The sequence below is a fragment of the Megalobrama amblycephala genome, linkage group LG3 (genome assembly GCF_018812025.1).
Source record: "Megalobrama amblycephala isolate DHTTF-2021 linkage group LG3, ASM1881202v1, whole genome shotgun sequence".
Lineage (NCBI taxonomy): Eukaryota > Metazoa > Chordata > Actinopteri > Cypriniformes > Xenocyprididae > Megalobrama > Megalobrama amblycephala.
The window spans coordinates 31,727,314-31,746,686 of record NC_063046.1 but is presented as its reverse complement, the minus strand read 5'-3'; the positions used below and the strand labels follow the sequence as shown (position 1 = coordinate 31,746,686).

Below are 19,373 nucleotides of genomic sequence, written 5' to 3'. Positions count from 1 at the left end.
ATATTAGAGTAACAATTACAGAAGAATAAAATAAATCATATTTTGTAACCTTTTGGAGCTTGAAAGGCCTCAGTTTGAGCAGATGTTTTATGCCATCACCACTGTCCTCATCAGAGCTCATTTCCCAGTAAATTCAGCAAATAATGGGCTAGGTTTATGTTTGAGGTCACGAATATGAGCCTATTCGCGATCTCAAACGTATTCTCAAAACTATATAATTTTCAACATCTTCAAAATCAATATTTTGATCGCTAACAGCTTCACCAGATCCATCCAGTAACAGTTACAGTCATATTTGATTGCGTTTAGTACTCGCTCTGCAGTAAATCGCTGAGCCATTTCATGTTTTTCTTATTATTTCGTTTTCTGTCTAAATGAGTCGTCACTTCAGCATTGTGTATCAGACATTGCCACCTTGTGGAATAAAGGTGAATTGCACTTATTCCGTCATCTAAGATTCAATTATTGTTCTGCAGAAAAAATATAGGTACACTCATACACACCTCGGGTCGTTTGCGACCCTATACAATTTTTTTACAAAAAATGAATACAAAAATAGGCATTCTTTTATAATTTTATGATTTTTTTTCTTGTTATATTCTTTATAATGAATTGATTGAGGAATACCAAGAAGGTTGATGTCTAACTTTCAAAAATGAACGAGGAGGAGGGTAGTAAATGACGTCCCGGGTCACTAAAGACCCGAGGTATGCATATAAGGGTTAATGGTGGGTCATTTATTGGTAATTGGACATAATATAAAATACTGTAATTATTGATTTATTGGGTTTTGTTTTTATATCATCAGATTTTAAAAGATTAAAAATACGATCAAAATAGTTCTTGAGTTACTCAGACCTGAGAGTTTTTGTCATACACATCTGTTTCCAGTAGAAGCCCTTAACAGTCTGGCACCCTGACAACAAGCATTTTGTTTCACACATTTTGAAGTCATAAAACTCCAATATTAGATGTTTCCGATAGAGTTTTAAATGAAGATCCCATATTATTTGTGAGACATCTTTCTGGTTTTACGATGGTTTTTGATCTACAATATACACACACAAGCACATTAGTAGAGTTCAAGATTGGATTCACTTCAGTAAATGTTGCTGCTCATCTCATTTCTAGTGTATTTTCTGCCACATCACTTCAACCATCCCCTCACCCTGTCTCTTCCCAGCTTCTCTCTCTCCTTCTCTCTTTCATTGGCAGTGTAACTCTTGGTCAGGCCTATCACACTTGTATGGATTTCCCAGTCCCCCATCAGTGGTGTATGTGAGCTCAATTTCTCTCCACATAATGGCAGTGCACACACATTCCCCTCAGTCCACAATGATGGTAGCAGATGAGAGCGTACAGTATGTGTGTCTGTGGGAGCGTGTGGCTGCCTATGACGCATGTCAAAGCCTCACGGCTGCCAGTATAGACACGGCTAGCTGTGGGAAAGGGAACGGGTGTGTCCTGGATAGAGGGGTTTGGGTCTGTGGGTCCACAGCCTGACCAGCTGCATCACACACCCTGTGGCTCACCCGTACCCATATACAAACCCATCTGGCCGTAGAGGCCAGACCAAACAGCTACACAGCTCCTACACATGCAAATCTGCTTTAGATTTGGGGTCTCTATAAAGACATATTTCTGTATTTTCAGCTGCACTGTATTAACTAATAACTATGATCTGTAGCACATGTAAAATGACCTCAACTAGACCAGATTGCCTCAGTTCAAGGCATATGCATATGTGGTTATAGACAGAGTTATATTCTGACTAGACTCATTACTACATACAGTATGTGCAAAAACATCTTTCATTTTTCAACATCTGCTAGTCGGTGAGTTACCCAAACTACTATCAATAAACGTTCATTATTATCATCAATGTTGAAAAAGTTGTGCAGCATAATTATTTGGAAACAGTGGCATATATACCACTGTGACCCGTCCACACAATTCTGTTTTTAATTTTTACACATGATGGTGTTTAATGATTTATATGGAAAAGTATTAAATGCATATATACACAGCTTCTGTTCATTTAAGCTACAGTACAGTATATCTTTGAATATCGTTCAGGCAAAAAACTGCTATGCTCTGCTCTGAAGATCACTCTTTTGTGTTTAGTAGGCAATCGTAGCACGCTAAGCTGAGAATCTGCTGCTGTAGCAAAAACAAAACATTGGCAGTGGATGAGTGAGGCCATGGTTCACTCAGCTGCAAAACGTGGCTTTACAATGAGTTTGTTCAACCAAATAGCAAATACAATTTAAGAACAATGTTATAAAAATTGCCTCAAAATATCAGATGATGATCAACATCTGGAGAGATATTTTGAGTCATCATGGCTTGTTTATACTGTACTTCATGAATGGTTTATCGTTTAGCTTGAAGAAAACAAATCCACACGCAAATCCCTCATTTGATCCCCTTCTGATACCCAGTGAAAGAGAGATCCAGGGGAAGGCATGGATTTCAAATCAAATAAAAAGCAAAGCAAACACATATCCTGTATTTGAGTTTGATAAATCAGCTGCCAAACATATGATCTGCTCATTATTTTTACTGACTATCAACTTGCACTTTGTTTCTGAAAGCTTGGAAATGTATCATCTCTGCATGCGAGCAAAAAACAGATCATATTTTATAACTCTGTAGGGATTTATAATTCTTTATGTTTATACTTATACTGAGGTGAGAAGAAATAGATCACCCTTCTGTTGGGAGCCAGATTCAGTATAATCACCGGTGTGCCAGTGTTAAACCAGCTGCACACTGCACGATTTTACGATTGTTTCTTGTCAGACTGGGTAAACGTGATCCCAGCTGTAAGCCATGTCACACTGTAGGATCTCAGAAAAAAATGAAGACGACGTGTGTGGGGAAAGTGGTGGTTTGTTGTTGTTGCACTAATATCGTCATCAGGTACGGCGCTCCTATCGGTTTTTGATTTGATGGTCATCGTAAGAGAAGCCATACTGCAGAACAGGACTTTAAAACTTCTGACACTGGCAGAATTTCATCAGAGGTCAAATTTGATCATAATCATCACTAATCTGCTGTTGGCGAACATGTCAAACTAGCAATCAAAGACCACAGATTTTGGCCTAGGATCAGAGGAATTTTTTAGAATTCCCAAAATTTGTCTCAGACAGCTAAATCGTGGCCAAAATCGTCCAGTGTGCACCAGGCTTTAGAATTGGCTGAAACATATCATGCCAAAGATTATTGTACATTGTAAATAATAATAAATTAATAAATCAGAAAAAAAAAAATCATCTCCAGAAATGGAATTGATACTTAGAGACATTTAGAAAAGCAATCAGACACAGCATGAATAAATGAGCATGGAAGAAACAACTAAAGAAAGGAGAAAGAGCTACGTTCCGAGTAGAGGAAATGATGACTTACCGCACTTCCTCCTCTTATCTCTGTCAGAGACACATACTGGAAACGATTGGCCTTCCCTTGGCAGTCTGTCTCCCCCCATCCCCCCATAATTGTCAGAGATGTACAAGACTGACGCAAGAGTTTATGTTTAGAGACACATACGATAAATGAATCAAATATTATTGAATTGTTTGATGCTGTTGTGAGTTCTGATGATTTCATCTCATTGAAACTTGTTCATGTGTAGGTGAGCTGTCTCTACCTGCCCATTTCAGCCCGTATGCTGAGGGTCCAGACTCAGCGGTGGAGAGCAGAGAGAATGCCTACGCACAGCTGGAGCTCAGGACGCTGGAGCAGGCCCTGCTGGCCACCTGCGTGGGCAGCCTCTCTGAACTCAGTAAGTTATAACCCCTTCAATTCATATTCAGTTAAAAAACAAAGAAATGCTACATTGTTGTCATATGACTAGAGAAATTTAACAGTTGTGGTTCTGAATCTGATCCTAACCTTAATCTGGTAACTCAATGGTTCGAGTAATGGTTCTTTTAGAACTTTTAAAGACTAGTAATTAATTTTAAGTGATTCTGATTCACTAAATATAACCGGTTAATAGCCATTCATTCATGTATTCAACTACACCAGTGGTTCCCAAACTGGGGTACGCGTATCACTGGGGGTATGTGAGGTGACAAAAGGGGGTACACGAACAAATGCTGAGTAGCCTAGTTCATTTAATTCTAACATAAAATAATATTAAAATCGAATATGTATTTCTAACTAACAAAATGTCGTAAATCCAGTACATTTAATCAAATTACCTCATCATTTGCAGTCAAAAATGACTGCATCCACACAAGCAGCATGCATATGATAGATTGCGTGCAGCATGATGTCTTTTATCGCGCTAAATTACTGTCGTTCTCCTTTGTAAAAGTGAGGATTTAGCACTTACTCGCACGAAGAAGAAATATAGACACAGATAATGGATTAATTTCGATTTAAGACTCAAACTTTCTCTGATACAAAAACATACCTTGTGTGAGTTCTTGTATTTAATGATGATAACAATTGTTCCCAAATATCCACATGACTGCAAACGTGACATTATTATACAACAGGTCAAAAAAAACAAAACGTACATTTTAAACACAGTAATGTCAGTATTTACTCTATTTTGCAATGAAATAATAGTTCTAACGAAAACCACAGCAGAACTACAACACACGTCTGTGTTTCGCGAACAATTCTGCGGCTTTGAACGAATCGTGAGAGTCAATGATTCAATGATTCATTCACAGCCACTTGCTTCGTTACTGAATGAATGACTCGATGATTCACTCATAAAAACAGCGACTTGCTGCCACCTACTGGCGGTTCTAGTTTAATATTTCAACGTTTTACTTTCTCTATTGAACATTTTTTATTTAAAACATTATTTATTTTATAAAGTTATTCACAAAGGAAAAAACATGCACTGGAAAATCAATTTAGGGGGCAAATATTGTCCCTTAATGGTAAAGGTGTGACTGCAGTCGAAGTGGAAGAGAGGGGGTACGCAGAAGGATGGTAATCCCTTCTCCGCGCTAAAAAGTTTGGGAACCACTGAACTAAACCATTTGCCTCTACAATATATTTTAGGTTCACTAAGAAGAACAGGCTTATAACAGTTACTGGTTTGAGAATCAAACTACACTAGTCGCACTGTATGTTTGTTGATTCACTAAAAATGAACTGGTTCATAAAATAATTTGTTTGTGTATTGCACTACACTTTTTGCACTATATGTTTAAACACGCTTTTATCATGATGAAACTATAAGCAATAATGTAAAACTTTCTTCTTTTTTTTTTCTTAATAACTGATTAAATGGATAATTCATCCCCTCAAAAATTAAAGTTCTATCATCATTTATATAGAAGACTTTCGTTCATCTTGGAAACCGAAATATTGACATTTTTAATGAAACTAGATTTCTGAAAGCCTAAGCAACCAAAACTGTGATGCTTAAAAAAGTTCATAAAGACACTGTAAATGTTGGTTCAAGCTTAAATTAAATCTTTTGATTATATAAAGTGATTGTGTCTCTTCAGAAGACTTGGATTAAACCACTTGATTAATTTGGATGACTGTTACGATATATCTTTTTAGTTTTGGTTGCTTTTACGATACTAAGATTTGGTTGCGTGGACTTTCAAAGGATGGACAAAAAAGGATTAAAGAATATTCAAAATATCTTCATTTTTGAATGAAAGTCTTTGGAATGACATGAGAGTAGGAAAATGATGACAGAATTTTCATTTTTAGGTGAACTAACCAAGAAGAAATAGCTTTTCTCAGCCTAGTAAAAGACTGCAGTTCTCTTTAAGAATTAGGTCACCCAAAAGGCACTTGTCGTTAAAACTTTAATGTAGAAACACTGTTGTTGTCCATTTTTCATCTCAGTCTATTACTGTCCAGTGAAATGCTATTTTTGCATGATTGTTTTTACATGTCTGTAAGACAGAGAGAGACATCTGTACATTTTAAGTGCCGTTCTTCTGACAACTCGACATTGCAGGCCTGCCTGGGGGGGTTTGAGTGCCTAAACTGTGGGCAGTTTGTTTACGTTGCAGACCGCAGTTCAGGATGAGGGAGGGGGGGCCGCTGCTCGCATTCACCAAAGAGGGAAACACGCTCTCCCTCAGGGGACCAGCAACACTCCTGCAGTTGTTTTGCTGGTACAAGAGCACCTTCTGTTTGGGTCAAAGGAGTAAAAAGCACCCTCTTTATGCTTTATGATTGCAGACACTCAAGCAATCGTAAAGCAGCCCTTTGTTAACAACTAATGTGCACGAGTGTTCATAAAGGTCCATGTAGACCATATGTTATTGATTGCTTAGATTGTTTCCCACACCCCTCTTGATAACTATGTATATTTCTTTCACATATTAGCTGTTGTTTAAAGATTAGCCAGCTATAACTAAGTACAAAAGCAGTATTTCCAGTCAAGGATAAAATGATGCATCTCCGCTGTCGCTGTGTTCTCTCATCTCTTTCCTCTATGATGCTTTTCACATATGGAGGACTGTGTCCACTGACTTTACTGTAAGCTGCTTTAATGGTCATCACAGATTTTAAGGAGTGTGTCTTTGGCCTGTCCTCAGCGTATCTTCTCCTCCTTTGGGGAACAGCTTGAGCCTGGATTTCTGCACTGAGAGGCAAAAACAGCAGATTTAATGCCCCTCAGAGTAATTTAGAATAAAGCTCCTAGACGTTTGAGTTTATCCGAATCCTCTTCTATTTCCACATTTGGACATAAAACAGATGGGGCGGAAGATATATTTTGCTATATTGAAATATGCTTTGTGTTGTGTGTTGTCAGCACGTAAAAAGTGACACAATTGCACTTGGCTGTACAGCTACTGTCTATAGTTTATGGGATTGAACTGGAAACACAGATGGCCTTTCTATTAGCAGCACATTGTGATTTTGGTGCTTGTCTGCTTTCAGAACTTAGGGAATTTATTGCAGGGCCCATTTGAAAGGCATTTATTTTTTCTGCATGCTAAAGATACTATTTGACAATATGAAACATTTTACATGGTTTGTGCTTGAAGTTCAAGTGTATGTGTGTGTCCTCCAGGTGACTTGGTGTCCCGTGCAATGCATCATATGCAGCGTTTGGTTTCAGCAAGTCCCAGTCTCAGTCCTGGACGCCCTTTTTGCCTGCAGCCCATCTCCTGGTCTCCAGACGCCCTTCATACACTCTATTACTACCTACGTAGTCCACAGATGGAGTCACTGGAGAACCCCAACCTTGAACCACCCAGGATAGCCCTCATCAAAGAGAGGTGAGATTAATGGGCTAAAACCTTTTACCTGTTAAAAAGGTTAGTTCACCCAAAAATGAAATTTCTGTCATTAATTACTCCCCCTTATGTCGTTCCACACCTGTAAGATACCTTGGGAACACAAATTAAGACATTTTTGATGAAATCCAAGAGCTTTTTATTCTGCTGTATCACTGCATCAGCAACTACACAGTTACTGTCTTTAAATAAAACAACATGTAGCAGATCATCAGTGTTTTTGGATCATCACTGACTGAAGCACAGGCTCTACTCTCCAGCACAATGGTAACCTCAAAAAACTCAGATAATATTAAACACTAACAGATCTCTCTAGATCTCTGCATCTTCACTTATTACAAACCACTCTGACTTTGTTTCTTTCATACAAATCTTCTTAATGAGGTGTTGATGTTTTATTAAAATGTCTAAATGTCACCGTTACGGAGGTAAGAGCTTGCTTTAGTTGGGCTCCTGACCTTTGACGTTTTAACTTCACTTTTTTCACAATTGTTGTAACTGTGTAACAAAAAAAAAAAAACACGCAATCAAAGGGATTTAGGTGCTCGTTTAAGGTGATCTCATCATCATAACATGGCTTTATCCACTGATCTCTGAATATTTTATTTCTTTCGTGTTGTTGTAGTCTTATGGTAATGCATAAAATCCTGTCCTGCTTTGATATTTTGAAAGTTTTTATCATTGTGCAGAAATTATTCAGACAGCATCATTCAGTTCATTCACACAGACATCAAGATTCTGCGTATGATCCTCAACAATGGTGACAAAATTTTCAGATAAACAGATCAACTCTGAGCATCACAAAACAAGCTACTAAAGTCACAAAAAAAATATTTTTGTTTGTTTCCATTGTTGAGGTTCATATGCTGATTCATGATGTCTGTGAGTCTAAAAGACAGCACTCAAAACTCTGTCTGTATAATGAATTAAAAAAAAAAACCTAACAGTTAATACACTCAGAGTTTAGACTCTAGAGAAAATCAGGACACTCCATAATGATTGAATCACCATCACTAAATAACTAAATTCATCTGATCAGAGTTTCTCTTGTTTTTTTTTTTGTTTTTTTGTTTTTTTGCTATAACAAGCATGTTTTGGAAACACAGTTAAAGCAGTCAGAGAAGATCTAATGTTCAAATGTCAAAAATCAAGAGCCCATCTAAAGCAAATGCTCACCTCTATAACGGTGACTTCAAACTTTATTATTTTCTATAAAACACCCGTGTAGAAGGCGACGTTCTCGTGACCTTGCGCCTAAACTCATATCGGGAACGTTATTAAATGACCAACAAAGGACCGTGTGGGAACGTTTTGTTAATGTCCCAAATGTCCTCTTTGTAACATTCTTTTTTGACCATAAAATAACCAAAATGGAACGTCCCCCTAAAGTCATATAAGGAACCTTGAACTGCAGCACTTTCATTACCAAAAGAGGACGTTTTAGGAACGTCCCTAATGTTCTGTAAAGGTTCGGAATTTTCGTCATCTTTAGAGAACTTTTAGGGAACGTTGCGCAAGGTCCTGAGAATGTCGCCTTCTACGTGAGTAACGACTAATTTTTTTGCTTTAATAAATTCAGATGTTATGACTTTTATTTTCTTTGAAATTAGCTTTATTTTCCCCTATATATTATAGACATACTTTAAAGTTCACCTTCAGGTCTGTTCTAGTAAGATAAGAGGGCTTCACTTTGTGTGGAAACCTTGCTCTGCATTCAAGTCAGATAATGAATACTAATGTTTTTAGCAGGTGGACAGTTATGGTTGTGAGCATGCTTCACAATCACAGCACTCCTGGCACAGATACTAGAGAAGAAGAAAACCATAGAGGATTCGTTCTGTAATATCACACTGATTTGAATTCCAGTGAGACTGTGAATGTTGAAGATGGCAGATGTTGTTATACAAATTGTGATTAAGGCTTGTTTGTGGTAATAAATGACAGGATTGAAAGAGGCTGTTGTGAGCCAAATCAGCAGCCTTTGTAATTACACTGTGCTCAGTTCTCTCTGATTCAGTTTTGTGCCACTGTTGATCTTCCCTGAACTTTGCTGGGTTTAAGCATGTTTGTGTGTGCGCATTTCGATTTTGGTGAAAGATGTTGGTAAATAACTGAATAACGGCATGTCTCTCTCAGGCCATTTCCTCTCCTTCCTCCTCTGATGGAGTGGATGCGAGTCGCTATGGTCCATGCGGAGCATCGACGGAGCCTGTTAGTGGACAGTGATGATGTGAGACAGACTGCCCGACAGCTTCTCCCTGGACTGGACTGTGAACCTCGACAGCTCAAGTAAGATGTTCCTGTTGTTTAAATGGTAGAGCATAGTGCTGGCAACATCATGGTCAAGGGTTTAATTCGCACATACCGCAGCACCAATTTCAAATTCTTTCCATCTTTACCCAGTTAACTTTGTACTTTGGCTTTCCATCTGTAAAAGAATTTTGCCAAGTTATTGCAGTATTTTTTACTCACACGCTTTTAATGTAATTAACTCCAAATTCACTCTCTCTCCATCTTTCTTTTTCTCAGGCCAGAGTGCTGTTTCACCTCCTTTAAACGTCTAGATTCAAAGGCTGCCGCAGACAAGTTTAATCTGGATCTTGGCTTTCGCATGCTCAACTCTGGCCGCACTGATCTGATTGGCCAGGCTATCCAGCTTCTGGGCCCAGATGGGGTGAATACAATGGATGACCAGGTGAACCCTGAACTTCTGATTGGAACAGCTGTATGCTTGACCATGTTTTTTGATGTTTAACCTTCTCTCTTTCTGGGTGGGTATGTAGGGCATGACTCCGCTGATGTACGCCTGTTCAGCAGGGGACGAGGCGCTGGTGCACATGCTCATTGATGCTGGAGCAAACTTGGACATAGCGGTAATGACACTGTGTTCATTCAGTTGCATTTTCACTCATGTATCTATAACAGGCCATCCAGTCCTGTTCCTAGAGGGCCAATGTCCTTCCCCAACACACTTGCCTGGAAGAGTGCCTATTAATCCTGAGGACATTGATTAGCTAGTTTAATTAGGATTGGAGCTAAACTCTGCAAGATATTGGCCCTTCAGGAGCTTGATTGGTCACCCTTGATCAATATCTTACAGATGGGCTCATTTCAGGTTAACATTCTTGAATGGATGGTTGGTTTGCAGTAATGTAATACTCTGGGAACTCACACATACAGTATGCAGTAGAAATTTGGTTGTTTACCAAGAAATACTTATTTTTTTCACTTTGTTCTTCTGTTCAGGTGCCCAACTGTTCACCAAAACATCCCTCTGTCCATCCTGAGAGCCGCAGTTGGGTGGCCCTCACCTTTGCAGTGCTGCATGGACACATATCTGTAGTACAGGTGAACATGCATACTAGTTATATGTACAGTCCTGTTACTGTATGTAGTGATTTAATAATAGTGTATGTTATTAATGTTCATTTTAAAAATGACTTATAAAAGAAGGCATGTTTTAAGTTTGTATAGTATGTTAACATTACAAACTGCCACTGGAGGACTATAGTGTTAAATGAACTTTGTTTGAACTTCCAGCTCTTGTTAGATGTGGGAGCAGATGTGGAGGGCACAGCCCTGAGAAATGGCCACCACAGCTCAGCAGAAACACCCCTCCAGCTGGCATCTGCCGCAGGTGGGAAAAAACTGTGCAAAGCCATCCTTATCATGTGCTTTCTTTTAAAGAGTTATGTTTGAAAGTACTCCAAATAAAGAAAACTATAGCAGAGGCTATTTGCAAATAGTAGCAGATGTATTTGAGTGTAAATAATATTACTACTATTCAAAAGTTTATGAAGGAAATTAATACTTTTATTCAGCAATGACCCATTCAGTTAATCAAAAGTGACAGTGAAGACAGTTATAATATTACAAAAGATTTGCAGTTCTTATGAACTCTATATATCAAAGAATCCTGAAAAAAAAAAAAAAAAAATTACGGTTTTAACAAAAAATATTAAGCAGCACAACTATTTTCAACATTGATTAAAAAAAGAAATGTTTTTTGAGCAGCAAATCAGCATATTAAAATGTTCTCTGAAGGAACATGTGACACTGATGACTGCTGAAAATTAAGCTTTGCCATCATAGGAATGAATTTTAAAATATTTTAAAATAGAAAACAGTTCTCTTAAATTGTAGTAATATTTCACAATATTACTGTTTTTACTGTGTTTTTGATCAAATAAATGCAGCATTGGTGCAATAAATCATTAGCTGTCAACAGCACATGCATGAGCTAATGTAACTGCTGTATCACTGCATCAGCAACTACACAGTTACTGCAGTCTTTAAATAAAACAGCAGAACATCAGTGTTTCTTGATCATCACTGACTGAAGCACAGGCTCTACTCTCCTGCACAATGGTAACCTCAAAAAACTCAGTTAACAGAAACACTATTAATATTAAACACTAACAGATCTCTCTAGATCTCAGCGTCTTCATTTATTACAAACCACTCTGACTTTGTTTCTTTCATACAAATCTTCTTAATGAGGTGTTGATGTTTTATTAAAATGTATAAATGTCACCGTTACGGAGGTAAGCGCTTACTTTAGTTGGGCTCCTGACCCTTGACATTTTGACTTTTTTTTTTTTTCTCCAGTGGTTGTAACTGTGTGTTTGTTACAAAAAAATAATTGTGAGGAAAGAAGTCTGATTAAATGGATTTGGTTGGTCATTGTTGATGACTATGTCATCATACAGGGGGTCTTATTCATTGATCTCTGAATGGTGATTTTCTTTCATGTTGTTGTAGTCCTATGATTTTTTATCATTATTCAGATGGTATCATGTAGACTCACACAGACATCAAGATTCTGCGTATGAACCTCAACAATGGTGACAAAATTTTCAGATAAACAGATCAACTCTGAACATCACAAAACAAGTTACTGAAGTCACAAAAAAGATTTTTGTTTGTCACCATTGTTGAGGTTCATATGCTGATTCATGATGTCTGTGACTATATTAGACACCGCTCAAAACTCTTGTCTGTATAATGAACTTAAAAAAAAAAAACTCATAAAAAAAAAAAAAAAAACTAACATACAATGCAATCATAGTTTAGACTCAGCAGCACTAAACAACCAAATCTAATGTTAAAATATCAAGAATCAAGAGCCCATCTAAAGCAAACGCTCACCTCTATAACAAGGTTCAAGGTTCCTTATATGACTTTAGGGGGGACGTTCCAATTTGGTTATTTTATGGTCACATAAGAACGTTACAATGAGGATATTTGGGACATTAACTGAACGTTGTCACATGGTCCTCTGTTGGTCATTTAATAACGTTCCCGCGCAAGAACGTTACAAAGAGGACATTTGGGAAGTTACCAGAACATCCTATAGTAACAGTCCCCTAAACATTCCCAGAACGTCCTGAATGTTCCCTGAAGGTCCACCAAATAACATTCCCCAAACCTTAAAAGAACTCCACATCATGACCGTCTCTGAACGTTCTGGGAACTGGTTGAAGTCACCATTATAGAGGTGAGCGTTTTCTTTAGGTGGGCTCTGGATTCTTGCCATTTTACCATTAGATTTTCTTTGGTTGCTATAACTGTGTTTTCAAGAGACATTTGTTATTGCAAAAAATACAACAGAAATTCTGATCAGATAAGTTGGGTTGTTTAGTGCTGCTGGTTCAACGATTTTCTCCAGAGATTAAACTATGATTGTATTATATGTTAGTTTTGCGTTAATTAATGGTTAGGTTTTTTTAAGTTCATTATACAGACAAGAGTTTTGAGCGGTCTCTAATAGAGTCACACAGACATCATGAATCAGCGTATGAACCTCAACAATGGTGACAATAAGCAAAAATCTTTTTTGTGACTTCAGTAGCTTGTTTTGTGATGTTCAGAGTTGATCTGTTTATCTGAAAATTTTGTCACCATTGTTGAGGATCATACGCAGAATCTTGATGTCTGTGTGAGTCTACATGATACCATCTGAATAATGGACAAGATTTTATGCATTATCATAGGACTACAACAACATGAAAGAAAATACAATATTCAGAGATCAGTGAATAAGACCCTTGTATGATGTAGTCATCAACAATGAGCAATTAAATCCATTTGATCAGGTTTTTTTTTTCTCACAAATATTTTTTGTAACAAATGTGCTTTATAAACACACAGTTATAACAATTGGAGAAAAAATAAAGTAAGAACATCAAGGGATCCCAACTAAAGCAAGCGCTTACCTCCATAACGGTGACATTTATACATTTTAATAAAACTTCAACACCTCATTAAGAACATTTGTATGAAAGAAACAAAGTCAGAGTGGTTTGTAGTACGTGAAGACGCTGAGATCTAGAGAGATCTGTTAGTGTTTAATATTAATAGTGTTTCTGTTTCTGTTGAGTTTTTTGAGGTTACCATTGTGCAGGAGAGTAGCGCCTGTGCTTCAGTCAGTGATGAGCCAGAAACACTGATGTTCTGCTGCTTTATTTAAAGACTGCAGTAACTGTGTAGTTGCTGATGCAGTGATACAGCAGTTACATTAGCTCATGCATGTGCTGTTGACAGCTAATGATTTACTACGAGAGATCTACATTTTAAAGAAAATGTTTTATAATATTAATCCAGATACCTGTAAAGAGCTTTTTTTGTAAAACATAACAGAACAAAAAAAAAAAGTTTTTCTTTGAACAGCTGCTTTTGTTAGTCAATTTAGCTCTAATTTTCAATTCAATTTTTTTGACAAGGGCAGCAGGGACGTTCTGAGAATGTTCTGGGAACGTAACATTTCTAGCGGGGTATATAGTACTTGCAAAGAACTTCCCTAGTCAGGCTTTATTAGAAACATAGTTTTGATTGTGTGTGTGTGTGTATGCGTGTTTTCAGGGAACTACGAAATGGTGAGTTTGTTGTTGTCCCGCGGCGCTGACCCCATGCTGCGGGTGCATCTGACATCATCATTCTATGAGGGCATGAACTGCTTCAGTCATGCTGCAGCACACGGACACAGGTACTGACCCCTCACAAACACACACTGATCAAGATCAGTGATTCAATTTCATTATGAACATATGAAATGAATATCCCCCCCCAGAAACGTGTTGAGGAAGCTGTTGAGTCAACCTCAGCGGCTGCAAGAGGACGTTCTTTCTCTGGAGGAGATCCTGGCAGAGGGAGTAGAAGAGCAGGAGAAGCAGGAAATAGAGGAGGGAGCAAATGCAAAGTCTGTCTCTTCTCCACGACTGTGTAAAGCCCGCATCAGAGCCCTGCAGGAAGCCAGCTTGCACAGCGCCGAGCACGGATACCTGGACGTCACCATGGAGCTCAGGGCACTGGGTATTCATCTGACTCATGTATAATAAATTAAAGAAAAAGGACAACAAATTGAATTACAGATGCATGAAGAGTGAGAGATTTTTGGCACGTAGCGCATAGCAAAGTGTTACAGTCATTGATTTCAGACTCAGTCAACCTATTGAGAGAGATTATTAGTGAACCATTGGTTAGATTAACCTGCAATTTGTCCACCAGGGGAACTCAGCAAATTTTAAAGGTCCCGTTCTTCATGATCCCATGTTTCAAACTTTAGTTAGTGTGTAATGTTGTTGTTAGAGTATAAATAAAATCTGTAAAATTTTAAAGCTCAAAGTTCAATGCCAAGCGAGATATTTTATTTAACAGAAGTCGCCTACATCGAACGGCCAGTTTGGACTACATCCCTCTACTTCCTTCTTTAATGACGTCACTAAAACAGTTTTTTGACTAACCTCCGCCCACAGGAATACACAAGAGTTGCGTTTGTAGAGTGTGTTTGTCGCCATGTCGTCGAAACGCTGTTATTTTCATCCCGCAGTCCAATCACCGGGTCTGATTCCGGCTCAAATTGATAGGGTAAAATTAAAGACATGTTTACAATAACACTGAGCGCGTGCATCTCCACGTTATGGTGAGAGGCGTGACCTTTCCAGGCACGGTGCGCTAAGCTGCTGTCGAATCACAACACAGGAACCGCTGGCACAATCAGAACTCGTTACGTATTTCTGAAGGAGGGACTTCATAGAACAAGGAAGTCATCAGCCCGTTTTTATGACAGTGGAAACAGCGGTATACAGATAAGTAAATTATGTAAAAAAAAACTGTGTTTTTTTACACGCGAAACATGAACACATGTTATATTGCACACTATAAACACAATCAAAGCTTCAAAAAACCACGAAAAACGGGACCTTTAAGATAACCAAAACAAGCAGCTTTGTCACCATTATAGCAATACCAGTAGTTTTAAAAGAAATATTTGTTATTTTATATTAGTAGAATCATGTATTCTCAACCCCTGAGATATACACTACCATTTTTTATTAATTTAATTTAATTTTTTTTTTTTTTTTTTAGAAATTAATACTTTTATTCATTAAGGGTAAGAGCTGCATGATTCTGGATAAATTTAGAATCACAATTTTTGGGTTTCAAACAGAGATCACAATTCTCCCATGATTTCGAACAGAACACTAAACAAAATAAAATAATAGGTAATTTAGGTTCTCACAAATGTGAACAATTTTACAGTTTTTATTGTTCAAATAAATGCAGTCTTGGTGAGCATAAGAAATGTCTTTCAAAAACATAAAGTCTTTCAAACTTTTGAATGGTAGTGTATAAACACATTTAGAATGAGGTAAACAGATCAATGAGTTTGAACAAGCTTGTTCTCTCTCAGGAGTGCCGTGGAAGCTGCATGTATGGCTGGAGTCCGTGCGCAGTGCCCAACTCCAGTCCAGGACTGAACTCACGCTTTCTCTCCTCAAAGACTTCACCACTATTGGGGAAGAAAAATACTGTGAGGAGCTGCTCTCACAGGGTCTTCCACTTCTCTTCTCCATTATCAAAACTAGCAAGGTAACCTTAACAAAACCATCACCCAAAACATCATGTGAATGTTAGAAGTGTGATGCTACATTTCAAGAATTGTCAAGTATTGTTTCATGTTTGTCCATATGTTCTTTTTTATTACATTCAGAGTAAGGACATCCGTAAGCAGCTGGCAGTCATCTTTAGCCACTGTGTTTGCTCTACAGCCGTCCCATCTGTTCTGGCAGTGAAGGACACACCTACAGCCCAGCTGGGTAATGTACTGTAGATCACCACGCAACATACTGTACTTCTTACACCTACACTATCGTTCGAAAGTTTTGGGTTGGTAAGATGTTTTTAATTTTTTGAAAGAAGTCTCTTATGCTCATCAAGGCTGTGTTTATTTGATCATACAGTATTACAGTAAAAACAGTAATATTGTTGAATATTATTACAATTTAAAGGGTTAGCTCACCCAAAAATGAAAATTATGTCACAAATTACTCACCTTCATGTCATTCTACACCTGTAAGACCTTTGTTCATCTTCAGAATGAAAATTAAGATGTTTTTGATAAAATCCGATGGCTCGGTGAGGCCTCCATTACCAGCAAGATAATTAACACTTTCAAATGCCCAGAAAGCTACTAAAGACATATTTAAAACAATTCATGTGAGTACAGTGGTTCAACCTTAATGTTATGAAGCGTCAAAAGTACTTTTTGTGCGCCAAAAAAAACAAAATAAGGACTTTATTCAACAATATCTAGTGATGGGCAATTTCAAAACACTGTTTCAAATCTTTTGTTTTGAATCAGTGGTTCGGAGCGGCAAAGTCACGTGATTTCAGCAGTTTGGCGGTTTGACACGTGATCCGAACCACTGATTCAAAACAAAGGATTTGAAGCAGTGTTTTGAAATCGCCCATCACTAGATATTGTTGAAAAGTCATTATTTTGTTTTTTTGGGCACACAAAAAGTATTCTCGTCGCTTTATAATATTATGGTAGAACCACTGTAGTCACGTGAACTGTTTTAAATATGTTTTAGTACCTTTCTGGGCACTGAAAGTGTAAATTAACTTGCTGGCAATAGAGGCCTCACTGAGCCTTCGGATTTCATCGGATTTCCATAGAACGTAATAAATTACATAATTTTCATTTTTGGGTGAAATAACCATTTTAACTGTATTTTATCACAATAACTGTTTTCTATTTGAAAATACATCAAAATGTAATTATTCATGTAATTCACTTCAGTGTCACATGATCCTTCAGAAATCATTCTAATATGCTGATTTGGTCATCAAGGAACATTTCTTATTATTATCAATGTTGAAATCAGTTATGCTGCTTAATATTTTTGAGGAAACCATGATATATTTTTCAGGATTTCTTCTTTTTTGTAACAATGTAAAATGCTTTACTGTCATTTGTGATTAATGTATCCTTGTTGAATAAGATTAATGAATTAACAAAAAAAAAAAAAACTAACAAAAAAATCGGACCCAAAACTTTTTGGACTTTTAACGTACCAGTAACATCTCACTGCATTGCAATTCAGCATCAAAAATATGTCATAGGATTTTAATAAGTACGGTGTCACCCTCACAGATGCTCATTTTCTGAACAACACTGAGATGTCTGATGTGATGTTTGTGGTGGAGGGAAGGCCATTTTATGCCCACCGAGTTCTGCTCATGTCTGCTTCACAGAGGTGGGTCTCTTAATTGAACTGATTTTAATGTAACACACCTTACAATCAGTTACGTGATTGGTTAAGCTGTATATGTGTTTCATTTAAGGTTCAGAGACTTGCTGGGCCTCTACAGGAGCAATGGCGCATCAGATCACATGGCCATTGAAATCACTGACATAAAATACAGCACATTCCAGGTATCCAAGAAACCTTGGCCTAAACATACACAACAAACATATATATATGACAAGTAAAATTCGAAATGTTCATTTCAGATGATGATGGCACATCTGTACTGTGGAGGAATAGAATGTTTAGACGTGTCTGTGCATGATTTGCTGGAGGTAAGAAAAAACATGTTATGGACATACAGCATATACACTACACAGTACCGTACACCTTAAGTGTACTGTATAAATATATTTCTGTAATTAAATTTACTTGGCATTAAAAATGAGAATAAAACATGTTAATGTAAGCTGTGATGCATTATGTTATATTCTGTACAGCTTCTACCTGTGGCACACTCATTCCAGCTTCCAGTTTTGAAGAGACACTGTGAACTCCTCTGCTCAGAGAGAATAAACCTCAACAACGCTGTGAGCATCTACCAGACTTCCAAAGTATGTACATACAGCTTACCTGAGCATATTCATTGTTTCAGCATCCAGCTTCAGTCTGTTGATGTCATCTGTGTTTTGTTGTGTGTTGTTGAGCAGGTGAGTGAGGCAGTGGAGCTGGCAGTGTTCTGTGAAGGCTTTTTCCTGCAGAACATGGTCAGTCTTCTGGACTGTGCGCAGTTTGAGGAGCTGCTGCTGGGTTCTGACTGCAGCACTGCACTGGATCCAGATGCATTGGATGGGCTTCAGGCTACACTGGCTTCACGGCTGCACTCGATCTGTGGCCCATGTCGAGCTTGAGCGCATGAGGGAAAATGTTCGAAATAACAGATGTGGTTAACAAAGCTCACATTTGCAGGCAGGCGTGTGAAGTCCCTTACCAACACATTGTTAGATGTTTGTCCTCCAGGTGGCATCTTTGTAATTCCTATTCAGTGCCAATGTTTTAATGTGTTGTGTGAGCTATTTATTACAGTTTTTAAGACTTAAATGATGATATAATGTATAAAATTTTTTCATAAAATTGTGCTTTGGTCATGGATAATGAACTTAAATGTGGATTGAGGAGGTGTTTGATCATACCTCAGTATAGATACACTTTTTTTTTAAACAAGCTACTTAAAGTACCCATGTGCTTCTGAGAAGTAGTTATGTAAACTGCAGTATTAGCGCCCCCCAGTGGTCAAAGTGTCCTACACCTGCCTACGAAGATTTATGAAAAATGTACATAGCAGTATTGTAGATACTTTTGTATTCTCATATCACAAGTGTAAATATATTTCTAATATGCAGTATGGCAATGGTACGGAGATATCTTGGGATCAATAAAAAATAAATTATTTGATATAACATTTTTCATGCAGCAATCAAATGGTACATGTAATTTTCAAATTACTAATAAACATGAAAAATACATTTGTATTGATTTTTTTTTTTTTCCTATGCTAGCATATAGGGAGCAGGCAGGATTTGCAGTTTTAGGTTGGTCACATCTG

At 37.6% G+C, this 19,373-nt stretch overlaps 1 protein-coding gene across 1 annotated transcript in view; it reads left to right on the top strand.

Annotated features, from left to right (window-relative positions):
* The window catches only part of abtb2a (ankyrin repeat and BTB (POZ) domain containing 2a), a 28,509-nt gene extending 9,218 nt beyond the window's left edge, over positions 1-19,291 (top strand). Inside the window, exons 2-17 of the mRNA XM_048185166.1 lie at positions 3,635-3,784; positions 7,010-7,217; positions 9,372-9,524; positions 9,765-9,930; positions 10,019-10,108; positions 10,482-10,583; positions 10,776-10,872; positions 14,097-14,220; positions 14,305-14,546; positions 15,928-16,106; positions 16,228-16,333; positions 17,674-17,776; positions 17,865-17,955; positions 18,034-18,102; positions 18,268-18,381; positions 18,478-19,291. Of these exons, the coding sequence (XP_048041123.1) occupies positions 3,635-3,784; positions 7,010-7,217; positions 9,372-9,524; positions 9,765-9,930; positions 10,019-10,108; positions 10,482-10,583; positions 10,776-10,872; positions 14,097-14,220; positions 14,305-14,546; positions 15,928-16,106; positions 16,228-16,333; positions 17,674-17,776; positions 17,865-17,955; positions 18,034-18,102; positions 18,268-18,381; positions 18,478-18,678 (2,195 nt within the window). The 3' untranslated portion in view covers positions 18,679-19,291. The remainder of the gene's footprint in view (positions 1-3,634; positions 3,785-7,009; positions 7,218-9,371; positions 9,525-9,764; positions 9,931-10,018; positions 10,109-10,481; positions 10,584-10,775; positions 10,873-14,096; positions 14,221-14,304; positions 14,547-15,927; positions 16,107-16,227; positions 16,334-17,673; positions 17,777-17,864; positions 17,956-18,033; positions 18,103-18,267; positions 18,382-18,477) is intronic.
* The last annotated feature ends 82 nt before the right edge of the window (positions 19,292-19,373 follow it).